General features: G+C 41.9%; 1 protein-coding gene across 1 annotated transcript; it reads right to left on the reverse strand.

Moving 5' to 3' along the window:
- Positions 1–1,873: 1,873 nt before the first annotated feature.
- On the reverse strand, positions 1,874–25,483 carry Minpp1 (multiple inositol-polyphosphate phosphatase 1). The gene is made up of 5 exons (XM_087907989.1): positions 24,673–25,483; positions 21,440–21,637; positions 18,948–19,045; positions 15,908–16,041; positions 1,874–3,327 (listed from the first exon to the last, which is right to left on the reverse strand). Exons 1-5 carry the CDS (start codon positions 25,292–25,294, stop codon positions 2,931–2,933), a joined length of 1,449 nt encoding a protein of 482 aa, XP_087764115.1. The 5' UTR covers positions 25,295–25,483; the 3' UTR covers positions 1,874–2,930.
- Positions 25,484–25,521: the final 38 nt, after the last annotated feature.

Genomic DNA, 25,521 nt, shown 5'->3' on the forward strand with positions numbered 1-25,521 from the left:
CCCCCCCCATGACACACTTCCTCCAACAAGGCCACACCTCCTAATATGCCACTCCCTGCAAGCCTATGGGGGCCATTTTCATGCAAATCACCACAAAGGCACAGACACAAAATAAATGTAAAAAAATAAAAACTATAATTTGTGTCAAAGATCAGGACCAACAAGCACATCAGTTAAATCACATACAAGAACAGCACTCACGCTATGACTCCGTTTCATGGAGTCATTTTTGGTTAACTCTCAAGTTCTCAGTTAGGCATTGTCATGGTGTGGTGAAAACTCTAGGCAGCGAATGAGGAAAGCTGGGTTGGAGAAGCACACACATCCTCAGCACTGCTGGGATCTGGTTGGGATCTAAAGCGTATGTTACAATGTTTGTTTTGGTAAAGCAGGACGGGTAGAGTGCTCACTATTTTATGTTTGTATCACACATTTAGAGGTTTGGAAACCCAGAGTGTCGCAGGGACAACCATGAGTCAAAGCACAAGGTGCCAGCTGCATTTGCTGTGACAGCGACGTGGCGACTAACCCCCTGCTTTATGAACGGCGTTGGGAGACCAAGGACTTCCATTTGAAGTTTTGATAATTTAAATAAGGGAAAAGTTTCCATAGTTTAGTGAAAAATATAAAGCACCACTTTAAGATAAACTCCTAATGCTTCCAATTAATTTATCTGCTCTAATTTACAAGTGCAATTATTTCTCACTTGTATTTAATTCAGCCATTGACAATGATTCCCAGATGGCACGGTTTCACCTCAGAAAAGCTGAATATGCTCTCATTTATAGTACCCCCAGGAGACTATTCTTGAAGAACTTCGGTCTAATGAGTCAGAAAACTGCCTGGAAAGGTACTCAGCAGTGTGTCAACGGCTGGGACATTAGGTAAGAAAATAGAATCCTGAGGTCATTCTGAAGCCAGCATCCTGCTGCAGCATCAATTATAACTTCTGTCTTTGCTACTTTTCTGTTGCTGTGAAGAGACACCATGACCACGGCAGCTTATAAAAGAAAGCATTTAACTGGGGGCTTATTTACAGTTTCAGAGACTTAGTCTCTGCCCATCACGGCAGGGAGCATGGCAGTGGGCAGGGTTTGTTCTGGACCGGTAGCTGAGGGCTCTCATCTTATTCAAAGTTGGAGGCTAGAGGAAGACTAGGCTTGGTGTGGGCTTTTGAAACCTCAAAGCCTACCTCCAGTGACACACTTCCTCCAACTAGGAACCAAACATTCAATTAAGTGAGCCTATGGGGACCATTTTCATTTAAACCACACCTTCTTTGCAGGACTTGTGATCTGGAAGACTAGGTAAATGAATCAATATGATGTCACTCATATTGTATTGGGCAGGTCTTCTAGTGAACAGAACAGAGAGAATGCATGAATGTGTGCGCTAGTACATTTGAATGGCTTATAACCAATAAGGACTAGGTAGTCCCCACAGTGGCTAGAGAGAGTGAGAACCTATTTCTGCTCAGGCTGCAAAGCCTGATGCTTCAGCAGACCCAAAATAGTGCTGAAGGACTAGATGAGTCCTGGGAAGTTGCTAGTCTTCAATCCATGTTGGAAGTCCAAAGACACAGGCGCAGCGTCACTGTGGGTTGATTGCCACAGGATTCCTTTCCTCAGAGGTAAACTATAAAATTATGCAGCCCATTATATTGAGATTTGACTGATATGCTTTGATAAGATTAACCATATATTTCAACACACAAAAAAAAAATCTCTCTTTGGAAGATACGATCTTTTATAGTGAATACAAATTATAACAAGAGGCATTGGAAGGACCCATTCACTGGTTTGCCGTGCCAAGGCAAACACTTGAAATTCCAACTCCTCATTATCAATGAATGAATGAAGAAATGACTCGGCAGTAAAGTCACAAGAACTTTATTGCAGCAAACACTTTCATGGCATTTGAGAGAACTCAGAATTTCTGTGAAACAGGTTTGAAAGTTATACAATTAAATCAGCCAGAAGTCTTTATTTAAAAAGAGAAAATCCAAACCACCAAAAAATATGCTTAATGTGATAACAAAATACAAAAAAGAAGCCATGATGGAATGAAAAGGGCAGCCTGGCAATGAACGTGAGAGAGGCTGGCATCTGTCTGCCCAGTGTGCACTCTGCCATCACGACACACCCCAAACAGGCCGATGGAATTCAGGTGACCCTGCAAGACCTACTTGGAGGTTGAAGGAAATTACTGATGAAGTGTTTAAATATTTTTATAAATAATAGTAACAAAAATATACCACACTTTCAGTCTTGCTTCAGCCTGGTTCTTAATACTGTGTGAAATTCCCCTCTAGATGGCCATTATTTTAGGCTTTCTTCTGACGTCAGGCGCCCACTTTACCACACTTATGAGCAAGTGACGTCATTTGTGCTAGCAGAGTCCTACAGGAAGGAGAAGGAAGTCAACATGATCACTGAAGTCCCTGACATAGGTCATCCAGGGACACTGTGCTTTGGTATCCACCATTCCGAAGTGTCACTTTCTAACAAAGCTCCATCCCTGGGAGTTTCTTAGGCTAAGCTGGAGCCATTTCAGCTCTGCAGACACTTGCTGGGCCAGCTGCTTCCTTGAACTTGGTTTTGCCCTGATGACAGCTGCCCCAGGGAAAGTCATGTCTTACCCGTATGCCCAGATCCTAAAAGAAATTATTATTTTCTGTGAAAAGACACAAGGACTAAGCAATCTATGGTTATTTCTCTATGTAGCCTTGGCTGGCCTGGAACTCACCATGAAGATCAGGTGAGCCTCGAACTCACAGAGATCCTCTTGCCTGTCTCCAGAGTGCTGGGATTAAAGCTGTATACCACGACCCCAAGGCCTTGAAAGCTTTCCTGATAGAGAGGTTGCCTACCTACTGCAAACATAATCACCCCTGAGGAAGGCACGGCCAGACTGAGTTTGCCCTCAGCTCCTTACAGCTCATCAGAGGTGACGTTCACTTTGGGGAGGTCACATTCCTTACTGGTTTGACAGTTCTGAAGAATGTCCTTGTAGTAGCTCTTCAGATCCTCATAAAAAGCAACAGTTTCTTGCGAGTGAGCCAAGGGTAGCACCTTTTCATTCAGCAGCATCTGTATTTGGAATTCTTCTTGTGGGGTCTTCGCGTTTTCACAATGGTAAAGCACAAATATCAGGTTTGAGGCATAAGGTACGATACGGCCACTTCGGAACTTGCGATGGTCTTGCTCCTTAAAATTATATGCTGTGAGGGGCTCCTTGTCTTTGAAGTAGCCCATGAGAGACAGCAGCGGCAGGAGCGTCTCTGCGTGACCAAACTGGAGGACGACCGGAGAAGAAACCGGCTGGGACCTTAAATAAGACATTGAAGGGAAAACGTATACTCGTGTCAAAAACATTATATTTATACTTAATGGTACCTAATTTTCTCATTTGAAAATGAAATCCCATCTTTATTTTTATTATTATTACACTTAGTGTATAAGTTAAGGGAGGCTCACTAATGCTCTGGAATATTCCTTTACACTGTGTGAATATATGCCACTATGATTAGTTTAATAAAGAAGCTGAATGGTCAATTGCTGAACAGAATATGGTTAGGCAGGAGAGTCAGACTAGGAGAATGCTGGGAGGAAGAAGGGCGGAGTCTAGAGTTGCCAGTCAGACACAGGGGGAGAAGACGAACACATCATGCTATAAAAGGTACTGACACGCGACAGAGCATAAATAAGGAGTGGACTAACTTAAAACGGAAGAGCTAGTTAGTTATAACCCTGATCTATTGTCTGTGTATCCGCAATCTAAGTGTGTTTGTTTGAGAGCGGCTGCAGGACAGGAAATCCCCACCTACACACTAATGCTGTAGCATGGAGGTCAGAGGACAAATGTCAGGAGTTGGTCCTCCCCCTCCACCATGTGGCCTGGTATACAGAACTTGATCGATGGGCAGGCTTGGCAGGCAAGCACCTTTGCCCACTGAGCCATCTTGATGACTCCTATTTAAAAAGTTCTTTATATACATAACTCAAGCATATGGCTGAAATTCTGTGGGCGAACTGAACTATTTTTACAGAAAACATCAAGTTCTAGGAATGAGGATATCCAGAGTACTGCAGCTCTATCTGAAGAAGAACACAGGACCATTCTGTTGGGAGAAGACTCTGAAGTGCCCCCTTCAGCACCGGCCTGCCTTTCTGTGTGGTGCGGGCTGAGCTGGTCCCCAGGAAGACTGCTCTATGGTGCACCCCATGAAAGAATCCACTAAAAGTGCTGTCTCTTTCTCTCAGTACGTAATTGTTCATTTGTGTGTGCACACACAGAGAGACCAGAAGAAGGTGCTGAGTGCTAGCCTCTGTCACTCTCCTTTGAGACTGGAGGTCTTTCCCCAGTGGTTGCCTTTGTGGGGTGGGGGAGATCAGAGTCCAGCAGGCCCTAGTAATTCTGTTCCCAGAGCTGAAGTAACAGGCATTTGTGAGGATAAATACAATAACGGGCATGTGTTGGGCAGAGAGACCAAAAGGTCTAAGCATGAACTGTGAGTTTAAAGCCCTTAAACATATCTAAACTATAAAAGAAATTAAATCTAGGTTGTGATCCATCTGAACTAGAGTTTGAACATAAGGACACATCTATCACTGAGCTTGCTTTAATCCCAGTCTGACCCAAATTTTAAATCTGAAGATTCGTTATTCTTAAATTTTTAAAAAAAGTGTCTCTCTCTCTCTTTTATTTTCTATTATCTCCCTTGCTATCAACACTGTTGTAAAGTCATCTAGTTTTCAGAAGAATGCTAAGGAAAATGGTGCTGTAAAATGTTACTGTGAGGCTAGAAAGGTGAAGTTTAGAGCACATGCTACTCTCGCAGATGCCCAAGGCCGGCTCCTAATATCCATATAAGACAGCTCACAATTGCCTGTAACTCCAGCTCCAGGGGATCGGACGCCCTCTTCTGGCCTTTGCTGGTAACTGCATGCATGCATGCATGTGCACACATAAATAAAAATTAAAGGTAACTTTTAAAAAGAGCAAGTTTTCAAAAGGTATACTGGGTATTTTATTTTATGTACAAACTATTTATATATTTGATTCATAAAGAAAGCTATGCAAATCACAAATAAATTACTGTCTTCTGGCATTTGACTGAATCTAAAAATAACATATTTTTCTATAAATTAGTATTTACAGAAAAATTATTACTTATGAAATAATTTTAAAATTATTTTATAAAGATATTTTATAAATATGTAATATTTATAATATTTATAAAATAATTTATGAAATAAATTACTCTAGATGGCTGGGGCTGGATACATGATTCAGATGGTTAGAACACTGACTGGTTGTTCTTCCAGAGGATCTGGGTTCTACTTCCAGCACCCACATGATGGCTGGCAACCATCGCAACCCCAGTTCCAGTGACCCCAATGCCCCCTTCTGGCTCCATGGGCACCGCATACATGCAGTGTATATACACACATGCAAGCAAAACCTACACATAAATAAAAATAAATAACAATTTAAACTGAAGACAGTTTACAACAGGAAGGAAAGTGCTAGTTTCTACAAATGCCACCAGAGCATACTCTGATACAGAACACTCTCTGCCATAAAAGCCTCAATATATAAAAAACAGAACTCCAAAGCTCTGGCTAATATGCCAGTACCATAAAACAAAAATAATTATGATTATAGCTAAAGGTAAAGATGTTTCTAACCCCTTAAGAAGAGTCTAAAAAACTAAATGAGAACCATTAAAAGCAGAACATGATTTCCAAATGTGCCTGTAGAAATAATAACTATTTAATAGTTTATGCATTTTATAGTAACCAAGTAAAGATATTTTAAGTTTATAAAATAATGTCAAATAAAAAAAGAGGAATGAGCATGATTTCATGTTTGATGTTTTTTCAACCTTTACTGCAGATCAAAGCATCCAGTATGAAGCAGATGTTCTTGTAACTAAGAAAGAGGGTATAAGGTGATGCTGCTCATATTAAAATAAAAGGTTCCAAATAAAACGGCCACATTCAATTTTGCAAGCTGTCATAAGGAACAGCCTTTTCAAAGGTCCACTGGGAGAATTTGCTAGGTGTGGCAGAAGCATCACTCCATGCCAAGTGCTGGCACCTCACTCACCGCTCACGTGGGTTGGGCGAGGAGAAAGGCAGGTAAGATAACAACGAGAAAATGGATTTCTGGCTCTTACAGATAGTAGCATCTAACTTGGCAAATTCCTAGGGTCAGTGTGTGGAGAGCCCCATGTACACACTGCTTCCTGCCTGATAACTGAGCACGTGCAGCAGCTGGCTTGCATTGCGAAGGCAGGAATACACTTGTATTTGCTGTACACAGGAATACACTGGAATTCACTGTTTAGAACAGTACAGCCTCAAACTCACAGAGAGTTGCCTGCCCCTGCCTCTGAAGTGCTAGGATTAAAGAAAGGCATGTACTACTACATAGGCCATAAAGTTACATATTTTAAAAGATTGGTTTCCTTCAGGTAGAAGGAACCTGAAAAATTAAAAATAAACTTGTGGCTTGCTACTCTGGCTCTGGATGCAAGTTCCTGTCATTCAAGCCTCCACAAACTTGTGCACCTGCTAGACTGAGCACAGGAGAAGGTAGGGGCTCCGCAGCCAAAAACTGAGGCACAAGAATGTTTTCAGCAAGCACACCTGATGAAGATTAGCCACTTCCTTTGTGGAGCTGCTACACTGAATACAGCAATAAACCAACAGGAGGCACAGAGCAGCAAATCAAATCACGGGGTCAAAAGAACGGGAGCTGCACAGCAGGAGCCACGGGGCACACACATTCGTGGTCGAAGGGTTTAGAACCAAGGGACAGGTTCTGCTCACGGGTGGTGCTCCGTCTAAAATGCTGTGTGTAACACTACACCGGGGACAAACACCATGTCCATGCCATACCTGTTTGACTGAGTAACATCTTAAAACCTATCAGGTACCCCAAAGCAACAATCCTAAAGTAGAATTTCAGGTACCCCATGACTTAAGTTTCATCATACAACCAGAGCCAAAATAACTAAAAGGATTACATGGGGAAAAAAAAATCTTAAAATCCTCTCACATAAGAAAATGCTGTGTAAAGCTAGGATAAGCCATCTAGGAAAGCAGGTACTTGTTTACTTTCAAACCACTGCTGATTTAAAATCATTTCAAACCCGTTTCCACCTGGAAATAAAACAGCATCTTGCTGCTAGCTCGGGAAGATCGCGCTGTGTCAGTGCTTGGTCCTCAGGCTCCTTATCTGGAAATCCGAATCCGCCAATGTCAAAAGCATTCGCAGGCCAAGTTACAGGGAGCAAGACAATGGCTTAAGTTCTTAAACTGGCAGAAATTCTTCCAAGGATATATAAATGCAAGAACCATCTACCCCAGATTGTCAGTCAGAAGTGGCATAAAGAAAGAAAACTAAAGAGTTAAAAGTTTGTTCCTCCTTGTTGTGGTGCTAGTGATTAAACCTGGGGCTTTGTATGCACGAAGCATGCAGCCCACCACTACTCTGTTCTTCCAGACCTTTCCTGCTGACTTTGGATATGGTCTTACCATTTAGCCCAATATTTCCTGGAATTCACTAGCCCAGGCTGGTTTCTAATTTTTCAATAGTTTTGCTTCAACTTCCCTAGTGCTGGGATTACAGGCAGGCACTACCATGTATGGCAATTACACACACACACACACACACACACACACACACACACACACACACACCTTATTCTTGATTTATTTCAAATACATCACCAAAAGAGTTTAATAGACGGCTAGCTTGAGATTTTGAGGGTGAGAAGGCAAACTTAGCCTTCTTTCAGTTAAGCTGTAACCAGAAAGTGCAGGGCCCCCTAAGCAGCCTAGCTGGGTCTCTAATGCGTGGTCCTTCTGAGTTAGCCCTTTCAGGGTTAGGGCTGCTAGGAGTTTGCCACCATGACAGACTGGGCCACAGACTCTCAACAGCATTCCCATTAATAATAGCTCAGAACATAAACTGCTTAAGTCTCAAACATACCTTTTTCTTCACTTTTTTGCTTCATACAGCCTGAATTCAACTCAGATATCATTGGGGATTTGGGTGAAATAAATAAACAGAGATAACAAAGAATCCTCAAGGCTCTCCAGGAGCACAGCTTTCTTCTTCAAGGCTCCTAGGAAAGCACAAGAAAGCATCGAGGGCTGGAGCGATGGCTCAGAGGTTAAGACCACTGACTGCTCTTCCAGAGGTCTTGAGTTCAATTCCCAGCAACCACATGGTGGCTCACAACCATCTGTAATGAGGTCTGGTGCCCTTTTCTGGCCTGCCAGCATACATACAGGCAGAATATTATATATAATAAATCAATCTTTAAAAAAAGAAAGAAAAGCATCTAAATCAATTTTGGGATATAAAACTCAAATCAACTTAGACAATTTTTTAAAGTTATTTTAAAACCATAAAGTTCAAAATCAAGAGTACAAGTTCAAAATTAAGAGTACATTTACAACTAAGAATACAGAATGCTTTTCTTCATTTAGAAAAGAGAGGATGTGGCCATACATAACCTTATTTCCACTTTGCTGTTTAAAACTCGATTAGTAAAAATATCAATTAGATAAACAGAGACTTCCATGGAAACATCTTTGTCAAAAAGGGAATGTGTGCCCCTGAAAGGGTTAATATAGTCCTCAAACAGCTGCCCATGCTTACGTTTCCCCACCCTTGTATAAGACTATGTCTATTACTTAAATGTCTGTGTGTGGGGGGGAATAGATTTAAGTAATATAAGCACTCAGTGAGGGAAAAATATTGTGTTTCTCTTCTAAATTACACCTGAACAGCAAATGTGTGGAGGTGGAGGGTGGGGGGTGGGCAAGGATCCTCACTATGGGAGGCTGACTGAACTGTGGGAATTTTGCACGTGCATATACAAAAGATTTTTTTCATGTGCACGTACTGTGCTGTGCTCATTTTCACATCCATTCCCCTCCTAACTCCCCCTGAACTCTTCCCAACAATCCCTTTTCTTTCATTTGCTTTGTTTTCATGACCCACTGAGTTGCACTAAAGTCGCTGGCATAAGCAAGGTGAGGGGCTGTTTACCGGAGCACCAGCAACTCAGCAGTGGCTACCACAAAAGAAATGCCGCCTCTTTCCCATCAACCTTTAACTGCCAACAGCTTCCAGGAAGAGATGGGGCTTCGGGAGCTGGGTTTTGAGCAGCTCCTGTTACAAGAGTATATGAACTGATCTTTATGAGAAGCCATTAAAAGTACGCACATAGTTTTTTATAAAGTCTCTAATGTTTTTAAAGGGAGGACTTCTTTTGACGTATGTTTCAGAGGGTTAGTCGTTTCCATTCACCAGAAGAGGCAACTGCACAGAACCCTGTCCAGCAGAGCCTGGCTGGGTAGAACTGTTCACTTCACAGCCAATCAGGAAGCAGAGAGAAAAGGTAAATCAGTAACTCCTATAAGGAAACAATTAAGGTTCATTTCCAGGGACATGCTGCCATTGCTCAAAGCACTAAACTGAATAGTAAACCTTAGGGAGTTTAATTTAGTTCTAAGCCATCTCCTGGGAACAGGTTTGCTCTGATTCCTACAGGCTAAGCACTCCATGAAAGCACGAATCATCTTGTTTCTGCCTCTGCTGTATCCCAAGGATAGCGGAAAGCATGGAACATGTCTGGATTTATTTCTGGCCTTCTCTGAGTCAGAGCTTCAGAGCTAGTCCACGATGGAGCCCAGATACTAGCAACACAAATGGGAGCAAATGTGCCTGAGTCTGAATGGGGAACACTCTCTCTCTCTCTCCACACACACACACACACACACACACACACACACACACAGAGAGAGAGAGAGAGAGAGGAGGAGGCTTGTTGGGAAGAAGGTTTGTGGGCAGGGGAAGGGACCAGAGGGTCATGCAATAAATATGCTGAAGACAGATCATGGACATGTATGAACTGTAATTCAGGTTGCTTGTGAGACCATGGGCATGGGATTGCGGCATTAGTTATAGGGGCACAGGTGACGTCCCATGGCTACACCACTGAAGAAGAATGCCCTGCTACCCCCCAGCAGTCACTAGCTGACCAGAGCTCCTCCTCCTACAGGTGGAATCTCATACTCTTGTTTTTGACATGGGATCACTCACTGAATCTACAACTCCCCAGATGGGCTACACTGCTGGCCTGGAATCTACCTGTCTCTGCCCCCAGTGTACGGGCTACAGAAGTGTGCTGCCATGTCCTGCTATTTATAGTCCTGCTGAGGACTCAAATGCAGATCTTCATGTTTGCACAGCAAACAGTTTACCTGTTAAGCCACCTCCCTAGCTCCTAAGCAAATCTAACAAACCAGATCTCAGAAATAAAAACTTCAGTGTAGTCAATAAATTACCTTATGTTACCCAGGAAGAATATGGTTTTGAAAATTGCACCCTTATTTTACTTATATAAATCAGCGAGATTTTAAATCTTCAACCAAAACCAAAATTAAATCCAAAGTCTAAAATTGCATTAAGAAATGAGACTATGTATATGTTCAAAATGGGTAAAATGCGTGAAGTAATTTGAAATGCTTAGATAGAAAAACTAATAATTGCATGTTTTCCCCAAATGTACTCAGCTAAATCTTTCTAAGCTCTTAATTTATGTTTCACACGCAACTGGTATTACACAAACTTTGTTTCCAAGTATGATCCAGGAATATCAGATGGAGCTTTGGGCAAATCTCACCACAGGCACACTTATGTAAGAGCACAAACAAGTAGCTGGAACTGCCAGACTTATAAGAAGTTTTGAGATGAAAATCAGCAAAAATAAATTTTGTTTACAAGTCTTCTTACAGATTTGACCACAGTAAATCTCTGGAGAAGTATGCATTTGACAATGTAAGCCTAGAACTAAAATGACGCATTTTTTTCTTAAGCAAAACCATGTGGAAATTAAGCTCACAAGATAGAGAGGAATAAAAGCTACTATTATCCTCCATACTAATATTAGGACATGGGAAGATTGATATGAAACAGCAGTTTTTAGACAGACAATGGAATAAGAGAGAAAGGAGGCAAATGAGCTGACCCCACCAACTGCCCTGGCTGACTGCCTAGAGCTTGCAGGCTGTGGTGGAGGACGGAGGAGCACACAGCAGGGCAGGCTGTGGTGGAGGACGGAGGAGCACACAGCAGGGCAGGCTGTAGTGGAGGACGGAGGAGCACACAGCAGGGCAGGCTGTGGCAGAGGACGGAGGAGCACACAGCAGGGCAGGCTGTGGTGGAGGACGGAGGAACATACACACACAGCAGGGCAGACTGTGGTGGAGGACGGAGGAGCACACAGCAGGGCAGGCTGTGGTGGAGGACGGAGGAGCACACAGCAGGGCAGGCTGTAGTGGAGGACGGAGGAGCACACATGAGCAATCCTGAGATGAGCGGGAATCTATTAAGGAAGCCCTGGCTGGGACTCATGGAGCAGATCCCAGAGAGGAGAAACAACAGGCGAGGGAGTTCGGGAGTCCAGATGGGCTGCTCAAATGTCAGTGGCTGTGACACACACGGAGTCAAACATCCAAATTTGGAGAAAACAATTGGCAAAAAATATTACCGAAGCTGACAAGATAAACTAGTAAAACCTCAAATCCATAGGAAAGAGATGTCTCCCTGCTGGGACAAATCAGCTCATCAAGAGGCATCAACAGAGACCAAAAGAGGGCCAGAGAGATGGCTCACAGTTCAGAGTATTTGTTGTCTTCCACAGGACCTGAGTTCTGTTCCCAACACCCATGCTGAGTAGCTCACAGTGCATATAATTCCAGATCCATGAGATCTAGCACCCTCTTCTGCCATCTGCAGGAACCTGCATTCACTCACACACACACACACACACACACACACACACACACACACACACACACATAACTAAAAGTAAAATAAATCTTAAAAGAGAGAGTGTGCTAAAGATTTAGTGAGTATATACAACAGTAGAGGAAGATACAGCATTGGAGTCTGACCTCTACACACATGCATACATCTGTGCACACATATAGACATGTACTTACACACCTACTACACACAGATATATACAAGATAATTACGTTTTTTAAAATCTAGGAGAAAAGGGGTATTAGCTTAATTGAACTTAGCTGCAATAAAGCTAAAGAAAATGTAAAGAATTGGAAAGTATAAAAAATGTATATTGGAAGGTTAAAACATCTGAAGAGATGGCTCAGAGGGAAAAGGCTCTTGCCTTCAAATCTCAACGTGAGTGTGACACCTGGAATCTACAGGGTAGACGAGAAAAGACTCCCACAAGTTATCCTCTGAACTCCACACACATGCTGTGACACACACTCGTGTAAACACACACACACACACACATGTACGAGCATAGGTAAGTAAATAAATGTAATTTTAAAAACCCACAAAGCAATGACTAGATACAGAACACAAGGAAAATGGAGTCCATCATGACATGGTATTATGAGTTAGATGTCTAAGAGACTGGTTTGGCACTAAACTAAGTAGTACAGAAGAAAAAGCAGCATTGTAGAAATGCCTCTGTCTATACCACATTCTACATTACACACACATATGGCACCAACTATCCAAGGCATCAAGATAGTTAGTGAAGACAGAATAGTATGTTGAAAATGTCTTAGACCCACACAGAATAACAATGAGAGCTTGCCTACCCAAAAGATAGATAGATAGATAGATAGATAGATAGATAGATAGATAGATAGATAGATAGATAGATGAGCCACCCAAAAAAACAGTTAGATGTATGAATCTGAACTTAGGGAATAGCCATGCTGTTTACATAAACTCCCCTTACTTAACCCATCATCTTTCAATACCTAGCACTAAAAAGATCATGGACCCGGGGTTATACCTCATGGACTTTACAAAATGACCTACAACCTGAACACATTCCTAAGAACTTTAAGAGACCATACCCCCCCACTCCACTTTAATGAGCAAACTGACAAAAACAGTACAAACTTATTGTGCCCCTACACAAGGCAGTCATGGCACAGTGGTTTCAATGGTACCATCCAACGTTAAAAGAAAGAATTACACGACCTAAAAAAACCCTATTAATTACAAAAGCTGAAATACCCAAGGCATAAGAGTAATGTCTATCTTTTGATATTACTACTGAGTAGATTTGCTCAGTTACATGATGTTTAATGTCAGAAACTGCCAATGTTCTCCAAAAAGGGTACAGTATTTTACATTTCTGTCAGTCATGAATGAAGTTGATCCTCTTATTTTCCCCAGTTCAAGGGTCACGAGTGGTATTTCACTGTGGCATTGATATCTATGATGATGGATGATGGAAAATGCTGGTGAATATTTTCTCATATCCATACTTCCCATCCATGTATTGTCTTTAATTAAATCTGCTTACATCTTTTGCTCTTCCTTGTTATTTGGGAGGGAGGGATAATGGGCATTCAGCCCAGGACTTGTATTTATTAAGTACAGACTGCACACTATATCTGTAATTCCTTTTATACCTTTAAAAAAAAAACAGATCATTTTCTTATTAAGTAAGATGTAATTCTCTATATATCTGGATTCAAATTCTTATATACATATAAGTTTTTCAAATATTTTCTATTTCCCAAATAGTAACTTTGAGAAGAATAGTTTAAAATGTGATAAACCTATTTTGTGAATTTTTATTAATGGATCATGATTTGGGTGTTATGTAAGAAAGTCTCGCTTAATCCAAGAACATGATGAATGTTTTCTACTGAGAGTTCAATCTTCTATAATTAGATCATTGCTCTTATTCTCTCTTTCGGAAGTTTATGGTTTTAGACTGTACATTAAAATCTATGACTTATTTGTACTGTGAAGGGTCTAAGTGTCTTATCTCTTTAGCACAGACATCTAGCTGCCCCAGCACCATCTGTTAAAGTGATGTCCTTTCCCATAGTATTGCCTTGGCATCTTCTGTTGAAAAGCAATTTAACACACAGAGCTGTTCTTCAGTACGTGTGGGGAACTGGTTCTAGGGCTCCCTCATGGAAACACACATACAAAATGGTGTAATATTTACATATGACTATATTATGTCTGAGGGTATCTTTTTGAGGCAGTGTTTTGTTATGTAACCCAGGATGATCCTCCAACTCATAATTCCGCCTCAGCCTCCAAAGTTCTGGTATTCCAGGCACATACTAACACACCAGCACACCAGCACATCAGGAGCACAGCAGCACACCAGGTGCACACCAGAACTCCAGGAGCACACCAGCATAAGAGGAGCACACCAGCATAGCAGGAGCACACCAGGTACATATCAACACACCAGGTGCACACCAGCACACCAGGCTTTCTGTAGGTTTTGACAGAAATACGACAAATCCTTTTGCTCTTTTTTGAAATTATTTTTATTTCTATAGATCCTTTAAAGTCCTGTGTAAATTTGGAACTTCTCAATTTCCACAAAGAAATTTGTGGGATTTTGATAAAAATTCTACACAACCATAGCCTGGTGTGGTGGTCCATGCCTTTAATCACAGCACTTGGGAGGCAGGGACTGTGAGTTCAAGATCAGCCTGGTCTACATAGTGAGTTACAGGAAGCCAGAGCTACATACTAGCTCTCAAAAAGAAAAGAAGAACAAAACAAATAAACAAAACCCAAAGAATTCTGTTCAACCAATAATTGGGTCTTGTCTCATTTATTTTAAAACACTACTGATAAAATTTTATTATAATTTATTCTACTGAACTAGAATTAAATTATAATAGCAAGCCTTACAGAGTTATTCAAGAGCCTCTTAATGCAATTATAAATTTATTATCCCTTAAACTCAACACTGGGCCAATGAACAATGACAAACCAGGGAAGGTTTGCTGTCTTATAAAGTGTAAGAGCTGGAAGCCATTCAGAAAATCAAACAGGAAAACGTTAACTCTTATCGTAAGTATTATCTTTATTTGAAATCCCCACAGAAGCTTCTGGTCAGACCAGTGAGATGGCTCAGCTGGTAAAAGAACTTGTCACCGTGGCTGATGACCCAGGGTTCATACCTGGGACCCATATGGTGGAAGAGAAATCAACTCTTGCAAGTCATCCCTTGACATCCACACAATAAATAAATACACACATGCCATTTTTAAAAAATGTTTCTGGTAGCAGAAACTAAGTAGTTAATCTAGTTGGGGATTTTGTTTTATTAGGGTTTTTGTCTTAAGTCCTGTCAAATCCAAGAACATTTTCCAAACTAGTACTGAGCCCATAAATAAAATACATTGGTATGAAAAAATGTCTTAACCCCTGTGAAATAGACTACCTCCAGGTTCTGTTGCCCCATTTTGACCAACATCTGTAGCTATGTATCTGTCAAATGAAACAGGGTTGAGGGTCTATCAAATATTTCTATCATGAACTTTAATTTTGTTTGCTTGGTTTTGGTGCTAGACATCTCACACTCAGCATGCACCTGACCGCTGAGCTACAACCTCAAGGCTGTAAGAACTTGTTTACAAAAATAACTTTTTAAAGTATGAATGTCAACAAAAGCTGCTTTTCTTCAAATGAGAGATTCTCTTGTAAGGGAAAAGCATGTTGCATATTCATGTCAGGAGCTATTTTATAACAAACTACAAAGAACTCAAGTGCCACTGAGAAGTGAAGACAGCTAAAACTGTCATATACTCCCAGCATGGACGACCTCACTGCAGGACATACGCAATTACAGAACTATCAGATTACAGAACTATGTAATGTTGAGAGGGAAAAAAAACAAAAGGCAATACATAGTACGACTTCAACAAAACTAGTCTATTGATTGGGCAATATCAATTATCGTATCTTCTTTTTAAAATACACACAAAAAATTATGCATTGTAAGATATTTTCCAGAAGTTTATGAACAGCTAGCTCTAAATGAACTCCACATTTTTAAAGACACTTTTACCTTTGCTTCTGCTCAACTGCTTTGTCCAGGTGTAGGAAGATCTCCTGAAACAGGGTGCAGCTGGACCGGCTGTTAATGCTATAGCCATAGCTTCGCTTCCAATATTGTTTCAGATCATTTAAATATTCCAGTACCTAAGCAGAAACATTTCAAAAGTAATTTCTAAGACAGTTCCAGAAATGTGCCAGGTGTCTTGATTTATAAATAACAGCTCTGAGAAGAGTTACACTAATTTCATCATAGAGCAAATCTTAGCTTCTGCCACCACATCGGCCGCCTGAGGCACCTAAGCACTGACCTCTGATACCCAGGGCTCACAGCAAGATCTGTGGTACAACTGGGGTCAGGGTTAAAGGGAGACAAAGATCATCAGCTCTGGACACTTTCTTCTGACTTTTAATCGCAGTCAACATAAATTTTTAAGAATTTTAAGACAAGAACTCCCGGAGAAACTTGGGACCAGTCAAAGCTTAGGAGCAGAGTTAGGTCAGAGTGCTGAACCCCACACAAACACAGCGAAGTCAGGAAAAGGAAGAAGCAACCACACATACAGACAGATTTCAACAGAAAATGAACTAGGTAAACATATATTAAATCTACTCAGGAATAAAACAATAGAATTAGGAATGAAAACAGTAGCAAATTATCATTACAAAAAAAAATCACCCCATGCCCACACTTAATATGTCATATAAAAAGCTGGAAAGTGCAGGTGCAACAGAATTTAATAGTGAGGTCTAATATAAGCTACCCGACTGGGGAAATCTGCATTAACAAATAACTAGAGTCAAAGATCTAAAGAGAAGTTTAGTGTTTAGACGGTGAGGGGCAGGTTTACCAGAAGGCAGATCTGGATAATGTGAACGACTTTATAGGAAATTCTTAACCACAGAAGGTGACCGCAGAATAGGAAATGCAGGTGCATTTGTAACTGAAGAGGGTGCGGAGCTGTGAAAAAGGCAACGCTGCGGAGTGCGGCTGGTTCCACACCCTCTTCTGTAAAGATTGCTTGCCACTGCTGACCGGCTTCTTACCCATCCTGTGACCTCCGGAGAGCGCACATTAACACCCTCATTCCTTGTGCTTATCTTGTATCAGTATTTCAGCTCTAAGCAAATATCTGACATAAAACAGCCACTAAAACAAATTTATGCTAAATAACAGTACAAGTGGCCCAGTATTTCACAAGGTCCTGTGCAACTAAAATTCTCAGAATTGTGAAAATGTCTCTCCATTTAAAATCTTTTATTCATTTATTGTGTGAATGTGTGTGTTCAGGTGTGCACAGAAGCACACCTTTGACTGGGCAGGTGTACGTATGCCAAGAGTGGAAGTCAGAGGACAACTTGCAGGGCTGGCTCTCTCCTTCTACCACGTAGACTCCAGGAGCTCAAACACAGGCTGCCAGGTGTGGCAGCAAGTACCTTCACTAGCTGAACCATCTCACCAAGCCATCGATTTTCAGTTTTCAAACATTTTAAGGGGGCATTACAAACACAAAAAAATATACAGTAGCAATAGGATAATCCCATGTTTACCCCTCATTCAGCTTCACCAATAATCAATATTTAGCCAATGCTGTTTCAACTATGCTTGGGTTATCAATGGATTATCCTCAAGCAAATCCCTTATATAATTTTATTTCCTCTGTAAATACTTTACTATATACTCCTACTGTATGATATAGGTGCTAAGTTTTAAGAAATAAAATTATCTTTAATCAAATCACTGAAAAAAACACAACACTTAAAAGACATCCTTTTATATTTTTCTTAAGAAAAATATATGCATGTGTGTGCTTGAATAACTTGTATGTGTGTGTGCACACATGTATGTATGTATGAACAGAAGCCTTTGGAGGCAGAAGGAGGCATTCGATCCCACAATTTGGAGTTAAAAAAGGTTGTGAGCACAATGTGGATGAATCTGAGTCCTCTACAAGCACTGTAAGTGCTCCTAATTGCTGGGTCATTTCTCTAGCTACAATATATTTTGTATGAAAAAATTAACTAATTTCACATATATGAAATTAGTTTCATTAGTATGAAATTATATATATATATGTATAATATATCTAATTCTACATACACACACATATATGAAATCTTTTAATGTATTTAAACATGTATTTCAAATTGTTAAGTCATGTTGCTTAAATGAGTTCGTTGGTTACACAGAGCCAAAGGTGTACCCACAATAGAGAAACCTGGCAGGCAACATTTTCATCAAATGATTAAACATATCAAAGATGTGACAGATATGCCACCAAATGAGATCAGTGATCTGCAATGAGACTCTGAATTTAAGAAAAACAACTATAGAGGGCTTTATTAAGATAACCATGAAAATTGTAGATTGGACTGTTATATGTTATAGTTATGATATACACTATGATATTGGAAAATATGATATAAATGGCTATATATTTATGGTCTTGTGGGAGAATTATCTTGTTTAGATGCACAAGTGCTCAATGTGTTATTCTTATTAAACAAGTTTTTAACATTAAAAAGTTCCAAGATCATCCTGACACACTCAAGAATCAAACAAAATTTAGCTCCCTTAAAATCCTCTGAGGTCTCTTCAAAGTGCACCAGTCAGGTGAGGCGAGGGGAACTAAGGCAGGCAGAAACTGTGCGACACCACTGCCACCACCAGGTGGAACCAGGAACCTCTTAGGCAAATAGGAACTGAATTTCTCATGAAAGGGAAGAATTCATGGGATGAACCAGGTCTGTGGGAAACGGTCCTTGCTGAGCGGAACTTGGTCTTGTATTAGCCCTACTACTTCTCCCAGCAGTGGGTTTTTAATTGGAATGGGGGGGGGACTTAGAAATCAAATTGCTATGAAAAGAAGTTTTTCTGAGTCCTATGAACCCAAATAATTTCCTACTTAAGCTTCCATCCCTCCTGACCTAGGAAAATTGGGAGTCAGTCACAGCAGTTTATCACATTTACTTTCTGGAACACTGCTTTGAGTAAACAACAAAAACTTCAAATGACTGAAAACCACGAGGAAGAAAACACAAACGGAACTTACCTTTGCGTCATCCACATCAAACACATCACACCAGGGAGAATGGACACCTTTAATCGCCAGGTCAAATGAACAGGTGAAAAAAGCTACCTGAATTAAGTCTGGGGGAGAAAATAGGTAGAATTTGTGGGTTATTCATTTCTCTAGTTTTAAAAGACTATGTACCCATAGACTACTATGTGCACAGTTATATGCACAGCTGAAAAACTGTATTTCTGGAGACGAGACTATGAGAGGACCAAGGCTTGACCTGTGCATGCAAACGGACAACTGCAACAGCAGAGAAACCTCGCGGGAGGCATTGCTGTCCAATGAGACTACGAAGCCACCTGGAAAGGGCGATTTTTAAAGTTTCTAAACCTAGCTGGTTTCTAAGTGCATGCTTTGTAGCAGAGCCAACAAAGGGTTCACACATTGACTCCATATTGATATCTTCAGAAGGGTAGAAAAAGGGAGCAAAAGTTTCCAATGTTTTAGTCCTCCTTGAATATTAGCAATGACAGTATATTTACTATCAGTTTTTAAAACTACAAAACAGCTCATATTATAACTTTTAAATACATAAATAGAGACTTATAAAATGTGAGAGAGGACCCTAGAAGATTGAGAAGGAAAAACAGAATGAAGGGGCCGGAGAAAGATGAAGACTCGAAGCAGAGAACGAGGAAAGGACAGTCCCACACTAGTAAGGCAATTAGATCCATTTTCCAAACTTAGCTGCCCAAGAAATTCCAGCAGATTTCAGAGTCAGGAACCAGGGCTGTTTATACTGCTAACTGCTTTACTCTAGACACAAACGGGTACTAAAGAAAGGGATATGTGAATCAGGGCTTGGGCTATAAAAGGAGGCCTTGGTCAAGAGGAGTCAAACACTGGGTTCTCTAGTAAATAAGTGGGTCCATCTAAAGCTGGAGAGTTCAGGGAACAAAGGGATGAGGTGCCAACGATAGTGGCTGCTACCATTACTCTGATTTTTGGTTTGTTTTACTGTGTTTTTCTTTCCCAAAGGAAAATGAGACCAAGATTAATTAATTGATATTATATACATTCCATACCAGTTCAGTATAAAAAAATTGGGGGGTTGGAAAGATGGATCAGCAGTTAAAAGCCCCAGCTGCCCTCATAGAGGATCCAGGTTCTATTCCTAGCACCCACATGAAAGCTCACAATGGTCTGTAATCAGTTCCAGAGGATCTGATCCCCTCTTCTGGCCTCCACGGGCACCACCAGGCAACACATGTGATACTCACACACCCACACATTTGCAGGCAAACACTCACACACATAAAATAAAGTATTTTAAGAAAGATTTTTATTTCATTAGGACTATACATAAAAGCTATTGGAAACCTGGGCTTCTATAAGGTTTTAGAACCACAACACCTAATAAAACAGAGTGACTTGTTAACGCCGTGTGAGTCTGAAGACATGATATGTCTGGAGTCTCAGTTCTAGCTTTCAACTAGGAGGTGATGTACTCTATACCAGGACACAAATGACAAAACAAACACACACAAAACACTTTACCAAGTCAGGTACAGGAGATTTTAACTTTCCCCCTTTGCACCAACACCTTCTTTTTCTAATCCTTTGGATTCACAATATAATGAGACCTATAGTCACTTCTCTACATATTAATATCCACTAATATCATAATAAGGTTTTAGAAAAAACCTCATTCTCTTAGTTGTCCACTCCTAGGCGACCGCGCGCCCTGTTTCCCACCTCCCAAGTGTCTCAGCATAGATGACAAACCACAGGCTCCCTTCAACAGCTCAGGACAGACACAGCTACTCAGGTCCCCGGAATCTCCTCCACACACAGAAGCTGCAAACCCCTTCACTTCTCACGCCCTAAAACTTACCACTCTCCACAATAACACACACTCCTAAGGTTTCCCAAAATGAAAGGATTTATATGATTTTTCACTTGCATTTTTTACAAAGAGGTAATATTTATTTAATTTTTACATACCAATTTCAGTTGCCTCTCCCTCCCCCCCCCCAGATAATTTTGTTTGTTTGTTTGTTTTTTGAGACAGGGTTTCTCTGTATAACAGCCCTGACTGTCCTGGAACTCACTTTGTAGACAAGGCTGGCCTCAAACTCAAGAGATCTGCCTGCCTCTGCCTCCTGAGTGCTGGGATTAAAGGTGTGCGCCACCACCACATGACACAAAGAGCTAATTTAGGAAAGGCAATTTTTAAATTAAGTTATGCTTAGAGATGATGCGCGCACTCTCTCTCTCTCTCTCTCACACACACACACACACACAATCCACATTTAGAAGCCTCATACATTATAAAAGATTTTAAAAATATGAAAATAAAGTTAAGCATGTGATATATAATTTTCCTGGCCCAAGACATGCTATTTAATTAACATAAATTTATTGTGACCCCTAAGAGTAACTGTTTTTGTTTGTTTGTTTGTTTACATTTAACACTCCCAAACTGTTTATACCAGAATTTAAATGAAATACAACAGATATAGTACCTGCATTTAAACTGTTTACTGGCACTTGCAAAGTAGCTGCAACTTTATTTAAAATCTTCTGCATTTCAGGTCCAGTTTTGAAGGCTTCTACATGATAAAGAGCCGAATCGTTTCTTTCCACATCAGTTAAAAACTTCTCACAATGATCAAAGAACCTCATTAGTTTATCGTTAATTCTTGGAGGGTCACACCCCATATCTGAAGTGAAGAAAGCACACATGTGTAAGTCATTGGCATTAGTGACAATTCACATTACTGAAAATTTAAAGCGAAAAAGGCACATTTAACAAACTATTAAGCTGTGCGGGGGGGGGGGGGGGGGGGGGGATATAGGGATCAAGAGAAGGGTGCAGTTGCTAGTGGAAGCCAGGAGAGGGAGTCAGATCTTGGGGAGCTGGAGTTAACAAATTTGAGAGTCCTCTGCAAGAGCAATACTCTCAACCACAGAGTCATCTCTCTAGTCCCAAAGAGGATGGGCTTTTTGTTTTGTTTTGTGGAGTGTTTATTTTGCTTTTTTGAGGTATTAGGGGACAAACTCAGGGCCTTTGTATGTTAGGCCAGCTCTCTACCCAATAAGCTACATCCCCAGCTCAGCTCCTTCATTTACAACAATGACAATGTATGAGCTGATATGCTAGAAAAGACTAAAAAAGTAGACTGAAAAGAAATGAGTTAAAGCAATACTATACAAGAAATATATATATTTATACATATATATATTCTTAAAACACGGGTACCCTTAGAAAGCCAACTAATACCCAGCAGATTCCAGACACCAGGTGGAGAATTGGACAGGCCTGTTTCTCCCGTTAGCAAGACTCCAAGTGGAACATTTCATTTTCTCAACTAATTTTCCAAGCTGTGTTACTTGACAAAATATTCTGTTTTTACAAAAACTACGAAAACCAGCAAAGCAACAGGGTTGTTTCAGATCCACTGTTTCACGCCAGAAGCCAGGCACCTCGGCTCCTCTGCTGCCTGAAGCTCTCAGATGGCTCCCATTTAGCATTTACTAGGTTACATTGTTTCTACAACTTGGCAACAAATATTTATTGAAAAAGCGTTCATTATCATGCTTCAATTTGTTGGGGTCCTTTTCCAGTTATATTCAAAACATCTCAATCATCATTTGTCCAATGGGAAAAGAACATTAAATATTCTGTATATGAATGTGAGAACACAAGTTAGACCATACTTAGTTGGTTATATGGGCAAAAATATAAATATATACATAAATACATTTCCCAAACATAATTCTGCCTACTCTACTTGCCAATTGATTTATAGTTCTTACAGAAACATCCTGAATAAGGGAATTCTGTCATCTTCCCATATGGCTCCAAAGATCAACTTCTCACTTGTGTTATCAAATTACATTGTTCTGTTTCTATAAAAACCTAAAATCTGATTGTGTGGCCTTTCTCAGAAGCCCAGATGTACACAATAGACAAAACGACCCTTTACGGATGACAATGGAGTGGTCAGGGTAAGTTAACCTCTGGGACTGAAACAACGAGGGTTAGATTTCCCTACACTGTTTCCATCCCTGGCTTTGCACACGAGGCAAATGCCAATCCTCACAATGCAATCTGAAGACCATAATTCATTTCTCCTGTATATATTTACACAGTACACACTGTGCTTTTTAAAAAGTGACAGGCATTTATTTAGTGCGTAGCTAGCAGGGCTCAGTTCTCTCCCTTCACTATGCACGTCCAAGGATCTGAGTCGGGCTGGCAGGCTTGGCTGCAAGTGTCTCTACCTGCTGAGCCATCTCACCAGTCCTGTGGTGCCATTTTAAATGTTCGAGTTTTGAGACTGAAGTGAACTTTAATGGATTTAGGAGGATTTCCACTCAAACTAATGAAAAATGTAGCCATAATTAAAAAGCACACTCAACAAATAGGCACACATATGTCAGTAGTAGCATGACACACAACAATGGGGAATTCTCTAGAAGAGCTTTTTAAATGTTAGGGGGAAAATGACAAATTGAGTACTTCTAGTTTTTTTGTTTGTTTGTTTGAGTTACCTTAAAACTAATAAGCAGTTGCTTACACTTGCTCATCTTTTGGTACAAAGATGTTACATGCTATTTTTATCAGGTATGTTAAGGGCAAAGTACACAGAAGATGTATGGTGTAATGGTTGAGAGCAAATTCTAAATCGAATTTCCTAGATCCACATCCAGCTGAATGAAAATTAGCAAGTTATTTGGTATTTTTGCTTCATTTCTTCAACCGTGAGATTGGGCAGTGGACAGGATTAGCGGCTTCATTAAGCCATGGTAAGCAGTCAACAAGCTAAACGTGAAGCATGCGCGGTACACAAAGGCTTTACGTTTGCTGCAGTATCTGTAGCAACTGGAACATTTTTGGAGGGAAAAGACAATCGAGAAAAGTCACGACCTGGATTCTGGCCTGACTAGTCATAAGCTATGTAAGGGCAAGCGAAGGAAGCACACCAAACAGGATTCCACCCCAAGAGCTCCCAAATTCTGAAACGGTGTCACGATGGAGTAAGTTGGTAAGGAGGGAAACGCTACAGTAAACAAGAATAAAACAGAGGTGAAAAGAAGGGCACAGAGAGGATCTGAGGAGCGGCTTCGGAAAACAGCACGTAAATGTGGAAACACCTGAAAAGACGATGATGAAAAAGAAAAAAAATCCAACTGTCATAAAGCAATGCGGGAGAAAGAAAGTTCTATATTAAAGAATGTACCAGTTATTTGGTTGGTTGGTTTGGTTTTTCGAGACAGGGTTTCTCTGTAGTTTTGGAGCCTATCCTGGAATTAGCTCTTGCAGACCAGGCTGACCTCGAACTCACAGCGATCCGCCTACCTCTGCCTCCCGAGTGCTAGGACTAAAGGCGTGCGCCACCACCGCCCGGCAAATACGCCAGCTGTTACACTAGTTGCCAGGAAGGGAAAGGTTGGCGCTCAGAGGGATAACAGAGTTTGTGAATGGAAAATGTAACTCGGGGAGCGATACTCCCCCGCTTTCCTGCTGGATCTCCAGCGTCCCCTACAGCACCCCTCGCGCAGAAAATGCTAGGAAGTCACAGCTGATGTGTGACTAAACAAGCGTACTATTAAGACAACAGAGGCAGCCAAGTCCACAACATCCTGCGCTCTGAGAGCGCAAACGGAAGTGGTAGTGCGGGGAACGTAAGGGGGCCGTGAGCAGAGGCTGAGTTGGGGGTCCGGATCTGGGGGAGGCGGGGCGCGCTGTCACCTGAGACGTCTGGCGGTGGCAGTCCGGGGTGGTAGTGTTGCCACAGCCCTTGGAGGAAGGCGGCGCTGCTGTCCACACAGCGGTGCTTGGAGCTGGTGATCAGCTGCAGGCGGCCGTAGTTCTCCCGGCTGAAGAGGTCAGGGAAGAGGGCGGCCAGGCGCAGTGCCAGCTGTCGCATGTCCTGCCGCCCCTTCTCCACCAGCTGCCCGTCCATCCAGTCATCGTACCACAGCGGCCACTCGGCCAGCGCGGCCGCCACTCCGCTCCCGCGGTCTCCGGATCCCCGGGTTTGCAGTAGCCCCTGCAGCTGCCTCAGCTTGCGGATCTGCTTGGTCGTAGGGTAGCGGGTGCCGTGACGGATGAGGGCGACCAGCTGCACCGGGGTGCAGGTCCCCGCCAGCAGCTCCGGGTCCCGCTGCTGCGCCACCGGGTCGACCAGCAGCCAGGGGTTGACATCTTCGTAGCGAGTCTTCGTGCCGAAGTAGGGGCTGAGCACCGACGCCACCGGGTCGCCGCGCCCCTGGAGAGAGCAGCGCGCGAACGACGAGAGCAGCGCCGCAGCCAGGACCGCGGCGGGTGCTACCGAGGCCGGGAGGCGGCTGCGGGCGCCGGAGAGCATCATGCCCGGGGGCCCGCGGAGGGCGGCGCGCCGCTGCCGACCCCCACTTCCGGATCCGCTAGCGGGGGGCGGGAGTAGAGCGTGCTTCCGGCTAGGGGCCTCTGAGAGCGAGCGTGGTCTCCGGTACCGCAGCTTCAGAGTTGGCTCAGGCCAGTAAGGCGAACGATCGAGGGGAGCCGCGGTGAATGTGGGCAGATGGAGCGGTGGAAAATCCCGAGGAGCGTGCGACA

This window comes from Myodes glareolus, chromosome 7, assembly GCF_982192425.1.
Source record: "Myodes glareolus chromosome 7, mMyoGla1.1, whole genome shotgun sequence".
NCBI classification, from domain to species: domain Eukaryota; kingdom Metazoa; phylum Chordata; class Mammalia; order Rodentia; family Cricetidae; genus Myodes; species Myodes glareolus.